General features: G+C 45.4%; 1 protein-coding gene across 5 annotated transcripts in view; it reads right to left on the bottom strand.

The window, feature by feature from the left end:
* Positions 1 to 2966: 2966 nt before the first annotated feature.
* The window catches only part of LOC146353183 (fasciclin-2-like), a 28133-nt gene continuing 15072 nt past the window's right edge, over positions 2967 to 16027 (bottom strand). For 3 of the 5 annotated variants that reach the window (XM_084835898.1, XM_084835900.1, XM_084835899.1), the window contains 4 exons: positions 8892 to 9185; positions 7248 to 7541; positions 5589 to 5849; positions 2967 to 4171 (listed from right to left, as the gene is read on the bottom strand). In XM_084835898.1, the coding sequence (XP_084692024.1) occupies positions 4077 to 4171; positions 5589 to 5849; positions 7248 to 7541; positions 8892 to 9185 (944 nt within the window). In that variant the 3' untranslated portion in view covers positions 2967 to 4076. The remainder of the gene's footprint in view (positions 4172 to 5588; positions 5850 to 7247; positions 7542 to 8891; positions 9186 to 16027) is intronic. The other 2 variants (XM_084835903.1, XM_084835901.1) reach the window with 1 other exon arrangement.

Below are 16027 nucleotides of genomic sequence, written 5' to 3' on the forward strand. Positions count from 1 at the left end.
GGGCAGAGGGCGGGCCAACTGAGGCGGAGCAGTCTTTCAACCCCCAACAGCCAGTGACCCATACCACAGAAAGGGAAAACTGAGACACATGAGCATGCAAAGGAGTGGGCGGGGGAAATCACACGGAAGCATTCCTACAGGCCCACATTCTCCTGCTCCAGCAGCAACTCCCATTCCACTGAGAATCAAGTGACTTTAAGATCATGAGGGTGTGGTGGGGGGGGGGGTCGAATTCACATGACCACACAAAATCATGACGCTGCCACTGCTGATGGTGATATCCTGCAGTGATACCCTCACAGCCACACAGCCGGGGCCAGATCAAGGCCATGATGGGCTGCAGGATTAGCCATCTGTGGCAACCCCCTACTCTGTCACAGAATCATAGGGTTGGAAGGGGCCGACAAGACCATTGAGTCCAACCCCCTGCTCAATGCAGGAAGCCTGATTCCCAGGCGGTCTCCATCCAAGTACCAACCACTACTTGGTTACCAACCAAGTGTACCAACCAGTACAACAACCCTGCTTAGCTTCCAAGATCAGGCGCATCCAGCCCTTTGCCCACCCCTAATACTTAACTCACACACAACATTTGTGCATACACACACAGTCAACATTGTGTTGACTTGGATTCCTGCATTGAGCAGGGGGTTGGACTCGATGGCCTTGTAGGCCCCTTCCAACCCTACTATTCTATGATTCTATTCTATGATTCTATAACAATGTACAATACGAATGCAACATTTTTCACTATATATTTTCGTGGAAATCGTCTTCCATGCTTTCCTGGATGCAAAAGACTAAAAACTCTTCCATGGTATGTATGTATGTATGTATGTATGTATGTATAAATAAATACACAAGCTTCCTCTTTTACAGCATAGAGCACACAGACACAGAAAACATAAACATAAACATTGAACTGCTTTCTCATATACACACCCTGAAGATAAAGACACAGACTTGACTCATTTAAACACAACAGCCAAACAGGACACACACATACACAGCTAATGCTGGCCCAGGACAGTTTTCTTCCCAGGGAGGACCAGCAGATGCTTCCCATTTCTCACTGCATGATCTGAGCCACTCACTACCTCTCAGCCTAACCTACCCCCCAAGATTGTTCCTGGAGGAAAGGCAAAACACAGATATAATAAAACAAAGTAAATAGCTACATACAAGAAAAACAACTGTCTTACAATATGTTAATAATAAGCCTCCCCATCACTTCCTGGCATATAGAAGGGGAAGAAATGGAAGCAGTGACAGATTTTACTTTCTTGGGCTCCAAGATCACCGCAGACGGTGACTGTAGCCATGAAATTAAAAGACGCTTGCTCCTTGGGAGGAAAGCTATGGCAAACCTAGACAGCCTAGTAAGAAGCAGAGACATCACCTTGCCGACAAAGGTCCGTCTAACCAAAGCTATGGTTTTCCCCGTAGTAATTTATGGCTGTGAGAGCTGGACTATAAGGAAGGCTGAGCGCCGAAGAATTGATGCTTTTGAACTGTGGTGCTGGAGAAAACTCTTACGAGTCCCCTGGACTGCAAGGAGGTCAAATCAGTCAATCCTAAAGGAAATCAACCCTGAGTGCTCATTGGAAGGACAGATAGTGAAGCTGAAGCTCAAATATTTTGGCCACCTAATGCGAAGAGAAAACTCTCTGGAAAAGACCCTGATGCTGGGAAAGACTGAAGGCAAAAGGAGAAGGGGACGGCAGAGGATGAGATGGCTAGATAGCATCACCGATGCAATGAATATGAACTTGAGCACACTCCGGGAGAGAGCGCAGGACAGGAAGGCCTGGCGTGCTATGGTCCATGGGGTCATGAAGAGTCGGACACGACTGAACAACAACAACAAGCATGTAAAGCGGCCATCTGTGTGCACTGCACTAGTGTGTGCGCTCATTTACGTGGATGTGCACTAGGAACAAGATGCATCCAGCTCCCCTCTTGGAGACTTGATCTTATACAGGCCCTGCGGAGGGAGCCTGAAGACTGACGCCAACTCTTGTAACTCATACGAAACATTCTCAACCTGAAAAACGTCCTCTGGCTTCTCGTATGCCCCCACCCATGTACCTTCATCTTCTACATGAACTCAAAGAAACTTTATTAACAGCACAAACAACACAGACGAACAAATTCATTCTGGCATAAGCCTTCATGGACTATAGCCCACTTCCGCAGATGCATTATTATAGGGATTTTCAGGCTGGTATACAGTACATATGGTGTGTGTGCGGGGGGGGGGGGGAATAGTGAGCTCACAAGGAAATCAAATGCTGGAAGTATTTAATGAAGGAAATTATCCTTTCCATTAAATACTGCAAGGCTGCATTTTCCTAAAAAATACAACAGCACTCCAACCTGCGGGCAGACTAGATAACAATTCTGGACTACACTGCAGGGATGTCATACACTACTCTCCCTCCCAGCAATATGGGTATAACAACTATGCATTACTTTGCAGTGCTGATGCAAGCCACAGTCAGACACAGCAGCAAGTTCTCAGAACATCCAAAATCCATCCCTTTTTGCATGTTGTTGCATGTTTTGCAACAAAAACAATAGAAGTAATAATCCACACAAAAGCACTCCTTTGGAGCCATATTTTTGTTCCAACCTACACTTCAGGGAAGGAAACTGAATCAAGTGCATTTAAAGTCATGAGTGCCAAGTGTGCGGTGAGGGTGGAGGGGGTGTGTGTGGGGGGAGAATCACACAACACAGACCACACAAAACACTTCTTTGGACCCACGTTCTCCTGCTCCAGCAGCAAGTCCCACTGCATAGAGAATCAAAAAACTTTAGGATCATGAGTGGGAGGGGGGAATCCACACAGCAACACAATATGGGGAAGAAGAGGAAGAGGAAGAGGAAGAGGAAGAAGAAGAAGAAGAAGAAGAAGATCTTTAGAGCCGCACAGAAAAGCAGCGTTGGAACAGACCAGCAAGTTCACAGAGCATCCAAAATTCCACCCCTTTGCATATCCGCCTGAATACTAGCCAGCACAGGATTTTTTACAAACATAAAATTTGGCAAACCACTGCCACAAAGAGAGAGAAAATGCTTTTTTAAAGGGTTGATCATAAATTAATCACAAATCCTTCTATAAAGAAAAAAATAATATGGTCCAGAGAGACAAACGCACAACCCATTTCTTTTAAAATGAATTAATGCAGACCAGAATGAGGCACAATACCCACTCTTCAAACCAGTAACAATACTCAGGCATCTAGGTACCTGGCATGACACGTAAGCTTGCAAAGTTACACCAGTCTAACACTTTTAACCAAATACAGAGATTTTTATTGGTAGAACACAGAACGAAAAAGGCATCCATAAATGCAAGCAATTAATAAACGAAAAGGAAATGATAATGCTAGCTTCTCTGCTCTGGCTGTTAAACTTATGAAAGTGATTAGGCCAAGAATCAGTACCCACATACTCACAACTGGATTGGAACCACGAAGGGCAGAATTTTCTCCAGGGTGGTGATTTTTTTATCCTCCCGCCCCCATCCCAGTGGGAAAGCCTCTTTTTCAAAAGGTCACCAGCACAGTCCTGGGCATGGTTACTTATTTGGAAATGAGACGCGCTGTGTTCAGTGGGACTTGCTCCCGGTTAAGTGTGTATAAGATTGCAGCTTCAGGCTTACACTGCTTCTTACGCAGAGTTCCACGATTCTTTCCTCAGTGGTCTTTTTAACCCAGAGCAGCCTGGGCAGGCCGCATCTGAGCATGAGGAGGGCGGGGAGGGAGAGCCTACTTACATCTGCAAATCTTCTGCCATGGAAAGTTACATTCAGCAACCTGTATCAATGATGTAAGCTGAAAAGTGCATAATTTATCTTAGTTTGCTTTGTTTGTCGCCAGGGAGCAGCAGATGGATGAAGATCAGGCGCTGCAGGGATGCTGTCCAGTTGCTGCCACCTCCACAGAGTCCAGAACGGCAGCAAAGACGCCCTCTCATCACTGCTTCTGCTGTGGCCGGTCACAAGAGGCATCTGCAGCAGTCTTGGCCTCACAAACGGGTTCCAGGCCTCCCCTCTTTCCAATTGGCCGTCCTCATTTTCGGCAGTGGTACCAGAAGATGCCACCCGTGAAGACCACGGCTAGCAAAGACACCACCACCACGGTTGTGATCCAGCTGCGAGACTTCTCTGCAAGAGATAACAGGGGATATGAGATGGTATTTGGCTAGAGAGGCACAAGAAAAAGTGTCTCAGGACCACCGGGGGCCACTATGACTGATGGAAACTGACTAGCAGGAATCAGGATCCACTCCAAGTCCATCTTAGAGCACCATTCTTCCCCCCACCCCCAACAGTGTCCACTCAGATGCCCCTGGGAGGCACATAAGGGAAGAGGGGATGTGATGGCCATCCTACAGCTGGATTCCGGCAAACAATTGAAATATGGAGGTCTGTGGAGCTATACTGACCCGGTTTGCATGACACCGCAGCCCATCTTCGGTTAAGTAACCCTTGAGGTACCATGGCACGTGCTAGGTGCCATTATGATTGAATACAGAACCCACAACCAGGGTTTGCTGTGTCGTGCAAAACTGGTGAGACAGGGCTATGCGAGGGTTGTTTAACCCCCAAATAACCTCCGCCAGGGGGATTTGCACAATACGACAGCCCATGACACCCCCTGGTCAGTCCTTCCGTATTCTTAATGGCGGCCGGCACACACTGCTGCTCCTCGGGGGTGACATTAACTCACATTGAGATGCTGTGTCAAGCAAACAAGCTGGCCATCTCTGAACATGAAGGTTCCATGTCGCTTTTATGGCTAATCACTGTTGACGGAGCTATTCTCCTGAGGCCCTGTCTGCCCTGCGTCAAAAGCATCCAAATGCCGAATTCCATGACTTTATTGCTTTTCACTTTGCCTCCGCCACACAAGGACCTACGGTACCTCGGGGTTCAGGTCCAGCAATACCACCCTAATGCTTCTGACGGGGCCTATGTCTGCTGCCTGGAGCAGCCTCCCCACAAGGGCTCCTGGCAAGGCCACCTCTCCCTGTGCCCTTTCAAAACGTGGAATGAATGGGCCAGAGATGCAGTCGCTGGCTTTAGTGCAGCCGTTCAATCTGCAGCATTTGCACAGGCAGGGAGGTCACCCACCTGGAATCAGCCTCTCGGAGAGAAGCCATTAGGGCACAACTACCTGACGTCTTCCAGGATGTACTTTCTTTTCTGGGAAATTCTTCTGAACTTGGGGCTTGGTGTGTCAGTGACCCTCACAAAGCATCTCCCCTTTCTTGCTCTAGAGAGCACTCTTGTGACAGCACTTTTTTTTTTTTACTGCAGCTCTCTCTCTCCATGAGGGAGCTGAGAGATGCAACCCCTTCCCCCACGAAATTTGATCAGTCTTCATCTCTTCTGACCTTCCTTGACATTCCTCAGATGATTCTTCTGAAGAATGGCCAACCCACCACCAAACGTGCGTTCAGATTCACTCCAGGCAAAACTTCAGTTGCAGGTCTCCTCAGTAAGCCCAAACTTGGACATGGGTGAAAGAAGAGGAGATGTAAATTTGGAAAACAAAGCCAGAGAGCCATATTCATCATACCTTCAAAGAGGATGTCAACCTCCGCTGAACCCTTGCCATAAACATTATATGCTAGACATCGATAAGTCCCGTTATGGGAGCTTTCAGCTGAAGGGACTGTCACAGTCTTATTGCTGTCCGAGAACGCCACACGAGCTTTGGAGGGGAGATCCCACAAAAACTCCGGAAAGGGCTTTCCTTTTGCGTCACATGTCACCACAATGTTCGCACCAGCTTTGAACGTCCTGGCATTTGTTGAGACGCTGACATTGTAAGGACTGGCTGCAATAAAAAATGAAGGCGGTGATGAGTTGCAGAAGCATTGGCTATACTTGCATTTAAAGGGAGTTCAGCAGCCCAGGAAAACGGCCCCACTATTGCCTCTCAGCTGTCATGCCGTGGAGACAGGCATAACACATTCTCAGGACTGGGGGCAGTTTGATCATTTTTTCAGTGGGGAAGCTGATGTCTAGAAAAACCCTGACATAGTAAAACCGAAATAGCTGTGGGAGACCCTCAAGACCAGTAGACAGCAGCCACTCCAGCTGTGGCAGCCAGAAGTCAGCATGCCACACTACAGTGTTGACCACACCCTCCCCACGTCCCCATTTTTGGACAGCCAAACAGGGGGAAAGAGCTCAGTCCACGCTCTCCTATTCTCACTTAACCTTGCAGAGTTCCAAGAACCATACGGAGAAGTTCCCCACTTAGCCAATGTCTCCATCTGCTCAGCACAGGAAAGGAAGGTAAGCAGGGCCTAGCTGTATGGCGGGACACATACATTGTTGGGTGTTTATTCTTTCCAGAGAATTAAAGGTGATATGGTAAAGGCCGATGGAGTGGGCTTATACCATAATACATTCGTTTCAGGTTCCACAAAACTCTTTGTTGTTCTTGCTCACGGTGTCCACTGTTACATATGCCTGTTATATTGATGTATGTGTTTGCATTGTTAGATGTGTCCCGGGTCAAATAGAGGGTTAGGGAGGGAGTGAAAGGTGGGAGGGCCCTGAGTGTGTGCGAGGATTCTGAGGTTATAAAAGAAGGAACTGAGAGCTAGAAGATTAGATAGGGCCTTAGGGACTGAAGAAGCTACATCTAGTGAGAGGGGCTTTGGGAATAGGATTTAGAAGGGGTAGAGTAGGTAGGTAGTTTAGGACCAAGCATAGATTGATTCATAATAACATATAACTCTTGGATTAAATAAATGTTTGTTTGTTTTTAACTACAAAATCCCATATGTTGGTTTGTCTTATTGCCCTACCGTTAGAAAACATATTTCCTTGTTATTTCTCCTGTATTGGGTAGAGGGAACCAATTAGGCATACATTAGTCTTTAAGGTTCCACAAATGAGTTCTTGCTCACTCATTCATGGGCACAATCATCGAACAGCTTTTTCAGTGTTCGAAGGCTTCAAAAAAACTGTATACCCATTTGAATAGATACAGCAATGGAACAACATTGTACCATAGGCAACAATGGCTGCATATTAGCATCAGCTCTCTTAAGAAACAATTGTCTGTCTCTGGCCCATGAGCCTCACTGGCAATAGTGAGCCTCACTGCCCTCCAGGCCAGAGCACATGGTCAGAGATACATGTGTCCCAGCTGCTCCCACCCTGACCCTTTGAGTACAGGCAATAGGCAAAGCTAATCTGCTACCCAGCCAATGGAGCTTACCCATAATCTTCAAGATTCGCTTAGAACTTTTTTTCAGCACTTCCAAGCCCACCTGGACATAGGCCACACAGAGGATCTCAGACCCATCATGCTTCTGAAAGTTAGTCACAAAGTTGTATTCCACGGACAGGTTGCCATGGTTACTGTTCAGGATGTTACCACCTCTGCTGAGGGAAATGTTGATGTTGTGTGGGATGGAGCCTCTCACTTTCAAGCTAGAGATGTTACATAGGATTCTTTCCGAGCGACCATCCACCATCTCAGATGGCAGGTAGATATTCGGAGCTGAGACTTCTATGATGGGGGGCAACAAAGTTATGGATAATCAGCATTTGGGAAAATAAGTGAGGCCTAGTTGATCAAAGGGTCCTGGGAGAGCTTAGGCTTCTGACCTTCTGGAGCTGGTAATGCCATCAAGAGGTAATGGATTATCATACTTTAATTAAAAAAGAAGAAGATTGTATTAATTTTCCAAAACTAAATTAAAGAAAGCAACAGTAAAAGAAAGAAAGAATAAATAAATAAATAAATAGGATTTAAATCTAATTTCTGACAGAGGGTTATACATTTAACATATAAGTACATTTTTCCTTTACCTTACAAACCAAGATATAGGTGGAATCCATAGGCTGCTTGGAGGTTTTCTTTATAATTCTTCACCATAACAGATTATATTTAGTTTCTTTTCTATAGTCTGTGGAATGGCTTTGACAAATACTGCTGTGTATGTCCCTGATTAGTATATGAAATAAAATCCTGCCAGATTTTATAAAAGTCAGCTGTTTTGACGTTGCCTTTGGCTACTATCAGTTGATAACGTCAATTTTTCTGCCATGGCTTTTTGCCACTGTTCCATGTACCAAGATGTCAATGTTAGAAGTTCTGCAGTTTCCCAACTTTTACCTATGACTCTTTGGGCTGCCATCAGCATGAACGCAATTATGTCCTTAGGCGTCACTGCTGCATTTTGTTCTTCCCATATTGTTATTAGGGCCAATGCTGATGTTGTATGTATAGGCTGATGTGTGATATTTGCCATTTCTGAGAATATGATGTTCCAAAACTGTGACACAGCAGGACATGCCCACCACTAATGAATATATAAATCTTGCTGATTACAATTTCTCCAACATTTTGTATTGTTTGTGTTGGCTATTCTTGCCAGGTGTGTGATATACCATCAGTGCAACAATTTCAAGGAATTCTCCCAGAGAGCTGTTGATACAGTTTTCGTGGATTGTATCGTCCATACTTTATCCCATAACTTTTGATCTTTTATTATCCCAGTATCATCTTCCCATATTATTTTCAGTCCATCTGACATATTCATATCTATTTTGATAAAATATTAATAACTTTTAGAAACAAATCCTTTTGAAGTAACCATATGTTCCAATAATATGAATTCAACTTTTGTCATATTTCTAGTTGTACTTTGTTTTATTAAAGGATTTATAATAAGGTGATGTATTTGATGAAGAAACATGCAATTTGTTTGCATTCCCTGAAGCTTTTCTTCTAATTTTGCTACAGTGAGAGGGGTTTTGTTTCCATAAAAAAAATCTCATTCTATAAATCCCCTTTTGTTTCCACTTTTCATATTACTCTTGTTTATCTATGTAGGCAAAATCTGGGTGAACTTACCCACAATCCTTAAGATTCTCTTTGAACTTTTTTTCAGCACTTCTGAGCCCACCTGGATGTAAGCCACACAGAGGATCTCAGCCCCATCATCCTGCTGAAAGTTAGTCACAAAGTTGTATTCCACGGACAGGTTGCCATGGTTACTGTTCAGGATATTACCACCTCTGCTGAGGGAGATGTTGATGTTATGTGGGATGGAGTCTCCCACTTTCAAGCTAGAGATGTTACATATGATTCTCTCTGAGCAACCATCCACCATCTCAGAAGCCAGGTAGATATCCGGAGTTGAGAATTCTGTGGTGGGGGCAACAAAATTATGGATAATCAGCATGTGGAAAGGTCAGTGGAGCCTAGTCGGTCAAAGGGTCCTGGGAGATCTTAGACTTCTCGGCCTTCTGGATCTAGTAATGCCATCACGAGCTAATGGAGTATGATACTTTCATACAGAATGAAGGCAATGCTAGAGATTGGCTGAACAGTCCGTTACGGCTGAATTCATGGCATGTGAATTCAAGCAGGGCTGGCCCAACATTGTTTGGTTTCTAAGGTGGGAAATGCAGTTGTCGCCCACAGCCTCACTAATTAGCATGGAGCACAAGCCCTTGGGACCGTCTCCCACACAGGTGCTCCTGCATAGCTGCTGTTCATTTCAATGAGGTGTCCTGGTGGATGGTACCCCCGGGTCAGATCTGTCTGTCTTGCCCACTCTGCCACCTGAGACAGCTGCCTCACCATTCCTCAAGGAGGGACGTAACATTCTTGCACTTAGGAATCTGAGCTTATTACTCTTAGCCATCTCAAGTGCTGGAGAAACAGCATCCAAAAGTATTTTTTAAAAAGAAAACACATCTTCACATCTAGAGAACCAGTGCAGGGCCTAAAGCCTCAACAACTTGTAACCCGAACTGAACACAACCCACCAACCATGAATGGCAGTTCTACAGGGACTCAGTGGATCTTTTGGTTCTGCTGCCTTCAAGGAAGCAAAATTAGACAATATGCAGAAGATCTGTGCACAGGCGCCCCTTTTTAAAAAAAAACCTGAAAAGCAGCATCAATGGTTGAGACTGAGAGTTGAACAACGGTGAGGAGACGGGCTGTTTAGCCCCATCCCTTTATGCCATTTTTTGCTAAAAATATATATATATGTATTCTCCCCACCTGCTTCCCCCACTTGTGGAGGAAAAGATATGGGGTTCATCCCTGTGGGGTGGAAAGCAGCTTATGGAAGGCATTTTTAAAAGTATTTATTGCTTTTTCAAGTATACAGAGATACAAAAGAAGTCAACCAAGTTTAATTTTTTTCTTCAATTTTTGCTTTCTGTTGCACAGCTAGACAAAAGGCCAGTTCACATGACTGATTAAACAATTAAATCGTGGACTGTTAAACCTATGGTGAGCCGTGGTGTATTTTGCATATTCAACTCCCAGCTGAGCATTGTCGTGTCATGCAAACCAGCCACCATGTGTTATGTGAGAGTTAAACAACCCTAGCATAACCTTAAAACAAACCATGGGTTATGGGAGGGTTGTTTAACAGATAACCCTCAGTGGCCAGATTTGCATGACATGACAATCCTCAGTTGCAGATTGAATATGCAAAATGGCAGCTGGCACTCACAGGAGCCTCACTGTGGAGAAAATCACTGTGACCAGGAAAAAAGGTTTTTGGTTTCATGTGCTTTGCAGTTGTTTTATGCCCATGAAGTCTAGCAGAACTCTCTTCAGGTCCAGATCAGGTTATAACAGCTTCATGGACAGCTTTAATGTCATCTATACATTCAACCCCAAAACTTTGGATTGTAGCGCACACCTACCAAATATGGTAGAACAACCTTAAATGCAAGAAGGGTGATACTGAGAGGAGCAGGAGGGGAAAGGATTCTGCAGTCTCTCCCCCCACACTCCTCCACTGAAAGGGGCAGCCTCTGCGTGGCTGCTTTTCAATTAGAACAACCTAAGGTGGCCATGTGTCCTACTATACTACAGACTTGTCCTCTCTTTGAAGAGCTGTCCACTCCAAGTTTGGTTGAAAGATAACCCTAAGAAGAGAGGGGGTGGTGGTGGCCTTTACGTTTCTGATTGACAGCACCTGGACAGCAAACTGAGCAGGCATACAGGTCCCCTGGTTTCAGTCTTCCCTGCTATGATAAGTGGTGAGTGTCAGGAGCACCCTAGCGGCCTCTTTCAGTCCACTCCAATAGCCAACACAGGACACAGACAAAAGGATTCTTTTCAAGGCTTTAATCCTTTTACAACTTAATGACTCTTTCAGATGCTAATCACCAGCGACTAAGCAGTGAACAGCAGAGTAGCCTATGCTCCGGGTAGGCAGTTGGTCCCTGTTTGAAGGAGAGTCACTTGAAGACCCTGAACTTAAGGGCTAGGGAGAGATCCTCCCTCTTTCCCTTGGGTCCACGGGACGTGGCCATTGCTTGTGCACCAATTGGGTGCTACGCCTCCTTTCCGCACCCTCCATCGCTCGTCGCTCCCTGCGTCTGCGCCAGGCGTCCAGCAAGCCCCCCTCCCACACTCTCTCACTGCCAGGGTCGCTATCTATCTCAGGAATGCCGGCAGGAGGAATCTCTGCCAGCTGCTGTGCCCGTGAGGGATGAGCTGGCTCCTCTCCCACGGATTGCTGATCCTCCTCAGAATCAGAACTGCTCTGGGGTTCTGTCGGCTCAGTTTCCACCTTGACATCGTGACCTCTTTTTGCTGGTACATGTCCTCTTCTTTGGCAATGTGCAAGTGGCCACCCTGACAACAAGACGGTGGGAATCTGTTCATGCTTCCCTCGCATGCTGTCTAGTTGGTCTTGGACAACAGAAATAGGGCAAACACTTGCCAAGCACTGGGCAAGCCACCATTAATAGCTACTAGACTGTGTTCAGCTGAGGGAGGTGGGGGTGGGGTGCCGGGGGGGGGGAGATTGTCACAAGTTGGGCAGGCTTGCCTGGTCTAATGGACAGGGCATACACACTCACGTCATGGTGCAGCCTCCTTCGAGGCCTCCTGCAATAGGATATCAAGTCTATGTAGGAATTAAACAACAGTGGGCAAAGATGGCTAGAGAGACTCTGTATAATTGTCTGGTGACAAGGGGTGCAGCAAACAATCCTGTAAACTGGATAGCGGATCTCACAAAGCTGAATAGCTTGTTCCCAATTACATGAAGAGGAAATGGAAAGGCATGGGTTGTGCATATTAGTCTGAAAAAAGCTGATTAGTTTCTGGCTTGATGCCTGGGTGTACGTATAGGCACAGGGAGTAAACAGAGGGAGCGGAGGCCTCAAAGCGGGCATAAGAGATTTCCGGCAGGAGCCCTTTCCTGTTATCAAGAGAGACATCTGGGAAACTGTATTGTCTGAGATGCTAACACTTTTTATTTGGAACAAGGCCTCATGATTGGTAGGCATCAGGGCCAGCCCAAGACATGCTGGTGCCTGAGTGAGAAAACATAAAACTACAAATCGGTTTCAGATAATCTAGATTCAATCTTAAAATTCCAAGTGTGGAAGGGTAATTATATTTATTCTGATCAAGAAGTTTAAATTGTAATAGAACACAATCTTATACAGAGGTAAAACATACATTTAGGGTGCAACCTTATGCATGTTTGGGCAGAAAAAAAGCCCTACAACTCCCAGCATGCCCCAGCCAGCATGGCTGGTTGTGAAATACTGGGAGTTGTTGGACCTTTTTCTTTCTGGTTCAAACCTTCCTTGGTTTGAAGTCTTTCAAATAAGATCACTTTTGAATTCTTATATAAGATCTAATAACCAAGTAACGGAAAAGACAGACTTAAGCTGCAATCCTGTGGTCACCGGACAGACATCTCAGGGGCCATAGGATGTTTTGGATCTAGCCCTCCAAGGGCAGAGAGAGATCATTTAGTCTGCAATCTCCGTTTCGAGACTGGGTCTAAACTGCTCACCTCATGGGTACAACATCTGGCCTTACTGTTGGACTTTTCTGTTCTTCCCCCATCCCTTGGTTTTTGTACCACCTAGCCTGATTAAGAGCTCTGGAGAACTCAAAAGCTTGCAAAATCTTGGGTGGCATTTTGGTTGGTCCCAATAAAGGTATAGCTCAACGATTTTATTTTAGGTTGTGTTATAACTTGTAACTGCCTTCTTCGCTTTCTTTTCTGTATTTATGTTAATGTCTATATGTTAACATAAATGATTGTAAGCCACCCTGCAAGTAACTTTAATAAATAAATAATACAATATATCAGAGAAAAGAAAATATAAATGACAGTCCCTGCTTTTATGTGTAAGGTCCAATTAAATACAATGCCAGGCAGGTAAGGAGAACTTCCCATGTAGTATTTGCATATCTTATCTAAATGAGGCTACAGTTAGCCGCTACAACCCTTTAAGGTTGGCCTGCCAGTGCAGTGTTCACCTGGACCACATACTTGTTGTTCTTGCTTGCCAAACATCACATTTAACCTGGACATTATTAGCACGGGACATGATGGCCCGCTTGGGAAATTCTCCTGCGCAATCCTATTTCAAATGAACAGGGGCTGAGCACGGTTCGTGTTAATGGGGTTTGTGTGGGAGAATATTCAGGCAAGCTGAAGGCTGCATCAGTAGTCCCGTGGCACAAAAAGAGAAGACTGGTAGCCTCCCACAGCAACAAGTAATTAATTTTTGTGAGAGCTTCAGCTATTGGGCAGTATAGAAATGAAATAAACGAATAAACAAACAAATAGCGCAGGCAGCCAATGGGAAACTTTATATAGCCAGTATTGTTGGCTGCATGGGCTCCCTGGTGTCACCTGACATCCACACCAGGAGGAGGATAGGGTGTTGAGCCAAGGTTCAAGCTGGAACTGCCTGTATTGAGTTTGAAACAGTGAGGAGTCAGGTCAAGTGTTGAACTTACACAGGAGTCCTATATGCTGTTTATTAAATGTACACAGGCCTGTTCAGGGCAATTTTCCTGTTTCTTAGAGCAGGCCAGCTTCTGTAGGCTTAGAATCATAGAATAGCAGGGTTGGAAGGGGCCTACAAGGCCATCGAGTCCAACCCCCTGCTCAGTGCAGGAATCCAAGTCAGAGCATCCCTGACAGGTGGCTGTCCAGCCTCGTCTCGAACACCTCCAGTGTGGGAGAGTCCACCACCACCCTAGGTCATTGGCTCCATTGTCATATTGCTCTAACAGTCAGAAAGTTTTCCCTGATGTCCAGCCGGAATCTGGCTTCCTGTCACTTCAGCCCATTATTCCCTGTCCTGCACTCTGGGATGATCAAGAAGAGATCCTGGCCTTCCTCTCTGTGACAACCTTTCAAGGACTTGAAGAGCACTATCATATCTCCCCTCAGTATTCTCTTCTCAAGGCTAAACATGCCCAGTTCTTTCAGTCTCCCTTCATATGGCTTTGTTTCCAGTCCCCTGATCATCTTTGTTGCCCTCCTCTGAACCCTCTCCAGTTTGTCTGCATCCTTCTTAAAGTGCGGTGCCCAGAACTGGACACAGTACTCCAGATGAGGCCTAACCAGTGCTGAGTAGAGGGGAACTAGTACTTCCCGGGATTTGGAAGCTATGCTTCTATTAGTGAAGCCCAAAAGAGCATTGGCCTTTTTTGCAGCCACATCACATTGTTGGCTCATATTCAGCTTGTGATCGACAACAATTCCAAGATCCTTCTTGCTTGTCGTGTTGTTGAGCCACGTATCCCCCATCTTGTCACTGTGCATTTGGTTTATTTTTCCTAGGTGCAGAACTTGGCATTTATCCCTATTCAATGTCATTCTGTTGTTTTCTGCCCAGCGCTCCAGTCTATCCAGATCACTTGGAATTTTGTTTCTGTCTTCCAAAGTATTAGCTATCCCGCCCAATTTTGTGTCATCTGCAAATTTGATCAGCATTTCCTGCACCTCCTCCTCCAAGTCATTAATAAAAATGTTGAACAGCACTGAGCCCAGGACTGAGCCTTGCGGTACCCCCCTCGTTACCTCTCCCCAGTTTGAGAAGGTCCCATTGATAAGCACTCTTTGAGTCCAATTCTGTAGCCAACTGTGGATCCACCGGATCATTGTTTCATCTAGCCCACTTTGAGCTAGTTTGCTCATCAGGAGATCATGGGGCACTTTGTCGAAAGCTTTGCTGAAGTCGAGGTATATGATGTCTACAGCATTCCCACGGTGCACAAGGGAGGTGACTTGATCAAAAAATGAGATCAGATTCGTCTGGCAGGACTTGTTCTTGACAAATCCAGATTGGCTTCGAGTAATCACGGCATTGTTTTCAAGGTGCTTCCAGATGGATTGCTTTATCATCTGCTCCAGAATTTTCCCAGGGATTGATGTCAGACTGACTGGTCTGTAGTTCCCAGGTTCCTCCTTTTTACCCTTTTTGAAGATAGGGACCACATTAGCCCTCCTCCAGTCATCTGGCACTTCCCCCGTCCTCCATGATTTCTCAAAGAGAATAGACAACGGTTCTGAGAGTTCTTCTGCCAGTTCCTTTATTACTCTAGGATGCAGTTCATCTGGCCCTGGAGATTTGAACTCATTCAAAGGAATTAGGTGTTCTTGACCATATTTCTATCGATCTCAAGCTGCAATCCTGCCCCTTCAGCCTGTACTTCGCCTTTGCCAGGGGGCTCATAGACCCTCTTTTGGGAGAAGACTGAGCCAAAGTAGGAATTGAGCACCTCTGCCTTTTCTTTGTCATCTGTTATCATTTTGCCATCCTTATTTAATAGCTGAACAACCATTTCTTTCCACTGCCTTTTACTATGCACGTAGCTGAAGAAAGCCTTTTTGTTGTTTTTAGCCTCCCTCGCTAACCTCAGCTCATTCTCAGCTTTAGCCTTCCTGACACCATCCCTGCAATTCTGTGCTACCTGCCTGTACTCTTCCTTTGTTACTTGGCCTTCTTTCCACTTCCTATATGTGTCCTTTTTTGTTTTCAGGTCATCCCTAAGCTTTTTGTGAAGCCACATTGGCTTCTTCTGTTGTCTTCCACCTTTTCTTCTTGTTGGAATTGTTTGTAATTGTGCCTTGAGAATTTCCTTTTTTAAAAGCTCCCACCCATCTTGGACTCCTTTTCTCATTAGCATCGCTTGCCATGGGACCTTACTGATCATTGTTCTGAGTTTATTAAAATCAGCTTTCCTAAAAT

Source organism: Heloderma suspectum, chromosome 2, assembly GCF_057233095.1.
Source record: "Heloderma suspectum isolate Gila_16-S chromosome 2, 16-S_ref, whole genome shotgun sequence".
NCBI classification, from domain to species: domain Eukaryota; kingdom Metazoa; phylum Chordata; class Lepidosauria; order Squamata; family Helodermatidae; genus Heloderma; species Heloderma suspectum.